Source organism: Vigna radiata, chromosome 11 (assembly GCF_000741045.1).
Source record: "Vigna radiata var. radiata cultivar VC1973A chromosome 11, Vradiata_ver6, whole genome shotgun sequence".
Classification (NCBI taxonomy): Eukaryota; Viridiplantae; Streptophyta; class Magnoliopsida; order Fabales; family Fabaceae; genus Vigna; species Vigna radiata.
In genome coordinates, this window is record NC_028361.1 from 5828582 (window position 1) to 5837979 (window position 9398).

The 9398-nt window shown below is 30.8% G+C and overlaps 1 protein-coding gene across 1 annotated transcript; it reads left to right on the forward strand.

Annotated features, from left to right (window-relative positions):
* The first annotated feature begins 1307 nt into the window (after nt 1-1307).
* On the forward strand, nt 1308-2346 carry LOC106777493 (heavy metal-associated isoprenylated plant protein 43). The gene is made up of 2 exons (XM_014665065.2): nt 1308-1564; nt 1662-2346. The coding sequence occupies exons 1-2, from the start codon at nt 1480-1482 to the stop codon at nt 1988-1990; spliced, it is 414 nt and encodes a 137-aa protein (XP_014520551.1). The 5' UTR covers nt 1308-1479; the 3' UTR covers nt 1991-2346.
* Nucleotides 2347-9398: the final 7052 nt, after the last annotated feature.

Consider the following 9398-nt stretch of genomic DNA (forward strand, 5'->3'; position numbering starts at 1 on the left):
TATAACTCTCTCTAAGTATTAGTAGAAAACTTAATCATACAACCTTTTTCATTTCTTTTTACTTTATTATTATATCAAACTTATACTATTGTTTCATTTCTCGATTGCAAATCAAACGGGATAATTACTTTACTAGTTTTAGATACTTTTTTTTTTCCGTAGTAAGATTGATTGATTGTACATGATTAAGGGTGTTTCGTTCTAGAATATGTTTGGTAGTAATAATTGGTCTTTTTTTTTTTTCAAATCATGGTTGTTTTCATTGGTAGCACATGTTTGAGAAAAGTAAGATTTGTTTGGAAGACTTGTAATTTTGTTTTGCCTTTGTAATATAAAAAGGAGTTAGTAAATCAGGGAAAGTTCGCTAAGCTATGCTTAAATAAAATTGAAATTAGAACTTTGAGGCATATGAAACTTATTAGCATGGGGCTACTTTTATCTTCCAACATGAGGTCTTTCTTTAGGATGCTTGCGAAAATGAAAACAAAGAAATACCTTAAAACTGTTGTTGCTCCTTCAACTTATTGATTTCTTCCTCCATCCTCCTCAGAAGCTAATATTATAAACATAAGTCAAAGGGTAGAAGAAATATACTCTCTTTAAGAATCCAGACATCAAGAACAAACTTGAGTAGCACTTTTACAATGAGTGGTAATTGCTTATTTTCATATGTTTTGTATTAAATAAAATTTCGTCTTTAGAGGAGTTCTTGTTTTCATGGAGAGGTCTTGTTTTTAAAAAAAATATTCATTTCTTGTGATTTCAAAGAAAGTATTTTTCATCTTTTTGTATGACTTAAAGAAAGGTTTTGTAAATATTTCAGTTTGCAACTATCCTAACACCATACGTTAAGCAAAACAAATCAAGTCGCTAATTTATTAACTAATTACGGTCATAGTTAGGCATCCATTTTACAGAAATGAAAGGATATGTAATGAGTACACTGTGAACAAAAGGAGGACTTTGGTTCAACCGTTCATTGGCATTAGCCAAGTTGACATTGTCAAATAAGTATTATAGTTCACCAAATATCAACAAAAAACCAAATAATAAACTCAGTTATCCAATCAGTTGTGAGAACTTCATCAAATTAAGTTGGAAAAAAAGGGTAGCATATTAAAAGTAGAATTCCTATTATATCTATGCACAATTCCAACCCTTTCGCTTTCAAACAATGTCACTTCACAAGGACAATGCAAGTTGTAACAAATCACAGACGGCAAAATCAACATAAAGAAAGAAACCTCAGGTAGAATTACACACGCCAACAGAACAAAAGACAATGTTCTTCAAGTTTAGCCAAGGACGGTAAACAACCATACAAGAAAAAGCTGTTAATTTCATCATTCTTTTGTTTGGTTCACCTGAAATAATATATCTCTCAATATTCCAACGCCAACGTTGTTGTTAAGTTGGCAAAGCCGGTTGCATTATTAACTATAGCGCGATCAAAAGAACGAGGTGAGTGATTATTTCTCCATGGTTAAGAAGACTGTCTTGAAGGTTGATATCACTTGTGCCAAATGCAAAAGGAAACTCCTCAAGACCGTGTCTTCACTTCAAGGTAACCAACCCCAACACTACTCCTTAATCTTTGTTTCATAGCTTCGATAAAATAAAATTATTATCTTGAGGAATTTTAATTTTTGATTCAATTCTAGGGGTGGATAAAATTGAAGCTGATGAAGGGAAGGGTACGTTGACCGTGACCGGGGATGCAGACCCATACGACATAATAGTTCGCATTAGGAAAGCTGGGAAGCATGCTGAAGTTGTGAGTGTTGGGCCTCCCCCGGCCCCTCCGAAACAAGAACAGAAAAAGCCCGAAGAGAAAAAGCCCGAAGAAAAGAAGAAGCCCGACCCAGTTAAGCAAGAACAAAAACCGAACGACCCCTACACGCAGATGCCGTATTACTACCCACCACACCAACCGGTGGTGGTGTACATGAACAGATACGAGGAGCCCAATCCATCTTGCATTATACTGTAACCACGAACACAAGTGCAGAATGCTCAGTTTTCAGCAAAACTCAGACCAAAGGAGAGAGAAATATAAAAGGCAGAACCAGTGGAAAAAAAAGGGAGAATTTGTTTGGTCTGAAGAAGTTATTATTGTTTTCGGGTTGATGAGAGATTGAAAATAATATCTGTTAGTGGTTAAGAAATTACTTTTGCATCGTAAATTTCTAAAGTCATTTCTTTCGTATCAATTAAAAAGGATCCGTGTACGAGCACTTTGAAGAAAAAAGAATGATGAATCATCATCTCCAAGAGTCAGGAACACAGTTTTAAGTTTGATTCTTATTTTGCATTTTTATGAACATGCAATATTAGATGCACTTATATGGCAAAATTGATTAAGGCAATTCGATTGTTTTGCTGCATTTAATAGGACTAATGAATGGGAGAATAAAATCATGTATTTCGTACGTTGGTGTTTTTGTTAGATGAAACATACAGAACAAAATAGTTTGCATAACACGAAGCGTAACAGTGCTTTTTACTTTCTAGAATTACATTTAATTTTAAAGTGATTTAGTTTAACATCTTTTGCAGTATTTCTTAATATTTTGGATTGGTTGGGAGTATCAAAGTGAATTAACTCATTTTATATGGTTGATTTATTATGGGTTGACTTAAAAATGTGTTTATGTTGTTTAGGGTATGTGTACTACATGGTTTGCAGATCGGTAATACATTCAGATGTGCTGCTCATCGATAGGGTGAGATCGATAAGTGGGAACAACGGTTGTAGGTAATTAAACACTAATTAATGGGATAACATTCGTTAATGGGTAGTTAATAAGACGGTTATTAATGGTCAACTAATATGTTTAATTGTCATAAATTTTGTAAATACATGTTAGTGTCGAGGTAAAGACACTTTTTTCATAATTGAATTCTTCGACACCTTATTGAGAAACATATCTAACTTGAGAGTCGGAGTGTCTTTTACCGGACAACCACCAGCATACCAATCAATTTGGAGGAAATTCTTGGGGAAGCACAGACGATCATGACACAAAGTCAGCCAAGCCGACCGATCCTTGATCCTAGACAACATTGGCGTCCAGTGTAAGGTCGAGGACAAGAGAAGAAACCCAGTTGCAACCACAAGAATGGTGAAACAACCTAATCCATTGGGTTTAGTTCAGGAGATGCAAAAGTAAATGCAAGAGTTGAGGGTGGAGATAACAACCTTAAGGACAGAGTGTGCTGCTGGGCAGAGAGATCAGTCGGCCCAACAGTCGGTTATTCCAACCCATGCTATAAGGGAAAATGTATAGACCGCGGAACCAAAAAGAACAGGACAAAAGGCAAGCAGTGCTTTGTCCATAACCATTCGTACGGTCAATACCGATCAGGCAGAGGGTCTTCATCCATTTACCGCTGCTATCATGGAGGCGTCGATGCTAGAAAAGAAAATGCCTCCTGTATTTGAGAAGTATGATAGGACAGTCGATCCAGATGAGCACCTTCGGTCCTTTGTAGATGCAATAGCTTTTTACTTACTAAGTGCTTTGGTGTGGTGTAGGATATTTTCCTTATCTCTAAAGGAGAAGCTTTGGCATGGTTTCATTCCTTACCTCCTAACATTATAGACTGTTTTGACATTTTATGCAACTTATTCGGCCAACAGTATGCGTCAAGCCGAGTCCAAAGTTTGACCTATCTCGCCCTAATGAAGATTAAGCAGAGAAAAGATGATACACTGAAAGATTTTATGGACAGCCACAATAAGACCGCTCGACAAGTGAAGGACATGGGCAAGGAGTTTGTACTAAGTAGCTTGACAGCGACCTTGAGAGTTGGTCCCTTTGCATTTAGTTTATTTATCCAATTGCCCAAAACCATGGGGGAGTTGCAGGAAAGTGCGACCGAGTTCATACGCATAGAAGATATGCATACCGTACTAAAGGTGGCGTCCTCATCGACGAGTCATGAGCGTAAAGAAGGCAAATGGTCGTTCAACCAGGATGAGAAAGAGAGAGCCCAAAATCTCGAGATCTCCTAAAGGGCCCAAGTTCAATCATTACACACCCTTAAATTCCCCAAGAGCCAGGATTTTGGAGGAAACATTGAGCGTTGATCTCTTACTAACCTGGAGAAGGAAGCTAACCCCAAAAAAATGTGGATGGGAGAAAACACTCTTAGTACCATCAAAATATGAAGCACACCACCTAAGAATGTACCACACCCTGAGACAAGATAGAGGAGTTTATTCGGGTAGGGCATTTGAGGAAGTATGTGAAGACGTGCGGACGAAAAGTAGCCCTCTGCGGAGAGGAAGGTTTAGTCACCAGATTCAATGATAAGCGCGACAACCCAATAATCGGTGCCATAACAGAAGCTGAAGCTCAGAGCGACCTTTGCGGGACCATATCAATACCATTTTTGGAGGGTTTGTCGGTGGAGGCTCGTGAGCCTCAATAAGGAAGAGACATTTATGGGGTTTGAGAAGTGTTCATGAGGCGGATGTGAGGAAGCGGTCAATGCTGATTATCACTTTTACTCATGAAGATTTTCATGCTCCTGACCTCGATTAAGACAACCCTATGATCATAATACCAATAATAACTCGTTACAATATTAGCAAGGTGTTGATAAACCAGGAGAGTTCGATTAACATTCTCTATTGAAAAACCTTCCAGCAGATGGATTTGTCTCAAGATCTAATGTCTTATTATGTATTAATTATGTAAGCTGATTATTTATCTCAAGATCTAATGTCCTATCATGGATTAATTATGTAAGTTGATTATTTATTATGAATTAATGTCTTAATACATCACTCTTCTATTTTATTCTATATAAGTAAAATTCTCTTATTTCAGTCTCTCTTACCTTTGTTTAAGTGTATGTTCACAAGTTTGATTTTGAAGAACCAAACTCACTTCTTTCTCCTTTCTTTTTGTTTCTTTTTGCTTTTTTTTTTATTATTTTACCGTTTCTTGTAGGTCTGTGTACAATTAATTTTCTTCTGTATTTATTTATTAATCAAAAGAAAAATGCTTACTTGACACTTTTCTTTCTATAGAATTTTCTTCAATCAAATTTCTACAGACTTTATTTATGTTGAATTGAGTGAAATAAGATCAAGTCGGAATACCATGAGAAACTCAATTGAAAAATATGAACAATAACTTTGATATTACTCTAAAGTCTTATCATTTATGTCTAAGAGGAAGTCGGAAGACTCGTCATTTAATTGCTGTATAATTGAATGATTTTGGTATGTTAATAGACATGAGTGTATGGACTGGTTGTTTTTATGTTTGTTCGGTTTTTTACCATTAAGTGGAGATGGGTCATTCCAATTTATGATTTTGTTACAATGCCATATTATGATAGATTAGAGAGAACAATAAACTTACATGGAGTGGAGGATGCTATCGGTCTCACTTAGAAAATTTGAGACTACCTTTTTAACCTTGTGTGTCATAATAATTCTCTCTTCCAGCAGTTAAGAAATCACTCAATTTAATCACTCTAATCTTTACCTACCAATAACTCACATGTTCATGATCTTTACATTGGATGGAGAATTTTGAAGATAATTATTTTTATAAACAAAACTTTTGTTTATGATAATTGTGTTGTTTGAGTAAAACGTTTTAAAAAAAAACATGAAAACAATTAAATTATTTGAAATTAGATAATTTGAAACTTCACATAAAAATAAAATTTTTAAATTCTTATGTAAAATTTTTAAATTCTTATGTAATTTATTATTGGGACCACTATATTTCGGTTAAGTTCAACTTTTTTTTTTTCGATTTAACTTATTGAGGTTATAAGTGTAGTGTCTGTTATTATATTATTACTTATTAAATTTTGTTCATATTTTATTTTCTAATATTAACAAAAAGAAATCAACTAACATTTAATCTCTCGACTTCACTTTTTGAGCTAACATTTAATCTGAAAGGAAAAGAAAGTCAAGAACATGATAAAAATAACTTAAATAATTATAGTTGATTTTTTCAATCAACATCAATTAAATTGTCTATTTGACAAAATATAACATTAACCAATAAAAAAAATGATATCAATATTTTTAAATTATTAAATGGTTATTTTCTTTGAATATTTTTTACCTTGAATAATAATTAAAATACTTTATCTAAATAAATAAAATAAAATTTAATAAATTTAAATCTTTTCATTCAAATGAAATAATTTAAAATTTAATCAATTGAATACATTTGAATGTTTTCCGGACATTCTTATCCAAAGTTTCTCTGTTTTTTTTATTATTATTATTCATTAAGGACAGATGACTTTTGATTTTTTTTTCTATTTGTTCTATTATAATTCAAGAATAAGTCAAATTTAGCCTCTTTTGTATAATTATAATTAGTTCATGATCAAGCTCACGAGTTTAGTAACAAATTTGAGAGAGATTCATTTATAATCATTTTGACTACAGTTTTTTTAATTCTTATTTAATAACTTAAATATAATAAAGAGCTAAATCTATTTGACAAATATTAATCCACAAATGAAGGATTTTTTTTTTCAAATGATTTTGTAGAGTTGCATGATGATGTTCTAAATCTGTATAGAGACAGAATTGTTGAAGAATAATTCTTCTTATTTAAAGTGGTTATTATTCATTTAAAGATCACGATTCAACGGTTGAGAATTTAAGTATGAGTATAAGTTTCATATTGGATAGATATGATAAATGTATAAGGTTGAAAATCCATTAATCTATTTTCTTAAAGTTTTGGATAGAGAGTGATGTTAATCTCTTATGCGATTAAGTTTAGATCTCATTGGTATTTGTATCTTCCTATTAAACCTCCTCCTCAATAGACTTAACAAGTGGTATCAGAATCAAGTTAGGCTCAGATATCAATGTGGAAGGGACTCATCCTTAGAGAAATATTGTTGAAAATCCAAGTAGGAGTTTAAGTTCCATATTGGGTAGAAATGAGAGAGTAAAACATCATATAAGATTGAATATCCATTAACTCGTTACCTCAGTTTTGGATAGAGAGTGATGTCAATCTCATATACTATAAACAGTCCAAAATACATATATTGAAAAAATATGTACATATTAACCACAATCATAACTAATATGATTATTAATTTAATCCTATAAATACTCTCTAAAAAATGCGAACTAGTTATTAATTTATTCATAGATTTTAAAACTTTCTTACCTGAACGTTTTTTTACAGTTTTTACAGGTGAATCTAATAATTAAAGACTCGAAAGGCACTTTGATTACATACACATGTACACATAAGTACGATTAGGACAAAAATAAAAAGTATTGACCTATTTCACCAAACATTAATGAACTATAAAATAATTGAAATTAAAGTGTGACTTAAACAAACAAAAAAACTAAACTTCTAAACTTTTAAAAAATTTATTCAACAATATTATAGTATTTAAAAATATAAAAATATCCATCCATTTATACAATTAAAAATACTAAAAAAATTTTGAAAAAAACAATAAAAAATAATAAATAGTTATTATTGGTGGGTTACCAGTCATCTCACATTCAATCTGATTTGAATTTTGTTAACCCACAAATTAAGTGGATTGAACTTAGTTTAACTCACATTTTAGAATTTCTTTTTTAATTTAATCCAACCCCTCATTTTGACGTATCTAGCTTTTTTATAGTAACCTACGTATGTCTGCATTGGACATACTTTAAATTGACCGTTTTTTTTACTTCAATTTATAGTTAACATTTTTGTATGAATCTTAGAAAAAGGACAAAGTGCGAATATAGTTCCTCTCGAAATCTTTTCCACCTCATTTAGATTTCTTTTCTTCCATTGGGTCTGTCTTTCGTTTTACATAAACATTGTTCTAATGAATAAAATCATCAGTATGTAAAACTATTTCTATAAATATGAGAAATCAAAAAGGTAATTCTTCTAATTTTGATTACGCAACATTTCCATCTATTTTTAAGATTCCAATGTACAACCTTCATATTTAAATAAGCCATGATTACTGAAGGTAAGAGGAGTAACTTGACATAGTTGACATAAATTTTAAAATAAAAAATATAAAAAATAATATGTTAAAGGAATGTAAACGTAGGTCAATATATATTTTCTTTTATTAAAATAAAGTTTTTAAATAAAATATTTGTCATCCCTTGTAATATTAATTCTATGATAATAAATGGTTGATGTTGTTGATTCTATTACCATTGAAGAACTCTCTCCCTTATTCCAAGAAGAGTGATCTTAACAAAGAATTTATAAATCCACAACTTACAATATACCATATCATAATATTAAGATTTATGTCTTATTAGACTCCCATTATAATATGTCGATATGATATAAAAAATTAGATTTAAGATGTTAAATAAAATCTTGTGTTATATAATAAAAAAGTAACTTTCTATTTTAGAAAACAATTAAATAAAATATTAATATTGTTATGTGTGGACTAAGCTATACGTGAAGGAAGAGACAACCTTCTTTATGGTACTCAGATTAATATTTGCTGTCGCTAATTATTTTTTAGAAGAATTTAGTATGATGGATCAAATTAAAGACTATATTTATTTTTTCTCTTAAAAATTCTGGAATGATATGGATGAAGTCAAGAACAAAATATTTTTGCAGAATAAAAAAAGTAATTTTCTTTTTCTAAAACACTACCATTTTCTTGCTCAAATTAAGGGATGGTACGAAAACTGGTGTCTTTATCATTTCAACTTTAAAGTTTGCATTTCTTTAAAGTGTAACTACCTTGATTAATAGTTAGAAAAAATCATTTGCACTTTGGTAAGAAAATTGAATAAGACTTGACATTTTTTTAAACCTAAGAAATATATTATTCCATACTTTCGGCAGAAAAAAAAAAAAGTACAAATAGAAGTGACATTTTGTTTTATTCCAATCTTTATTTTGCATGGTTTAATTTTAAGAAATAAATTTCCCCCTATTCAGTTGGATCATATTACACATAGGAAAACTCGTGATCACAGCTGTATTTCCAATATTATTGTAGTGTTAGAACTCAACTTCGATCCTAACACTTAATTGGTATCCATCCAATCAGATACTATTCATGTGATACTAATATATTTTTAATTAACAAATATTACATTAGAATTATTTTTAATGGAGATATTAAAAAAGTATTTTATTAATAAACATAATGAATTTAAATAATATATTCATATCAAAATAATCCTTTAAATAAGGATAAAAAAATGAAAAAAAAAACACACTGAATGTTCTGTTTGAGAGACTGCCATATTTTTTTTTATTAAAACTCTTGAAAATTTTAAAATTGATTTAAAGAGTTTAACAGAAAAATAAGAGAAATTATAGATTTATATTTTCACAATCATGATAACTAACATTTATTTATATAAAAAAAAGTACGTCAATATTAAATGTTAA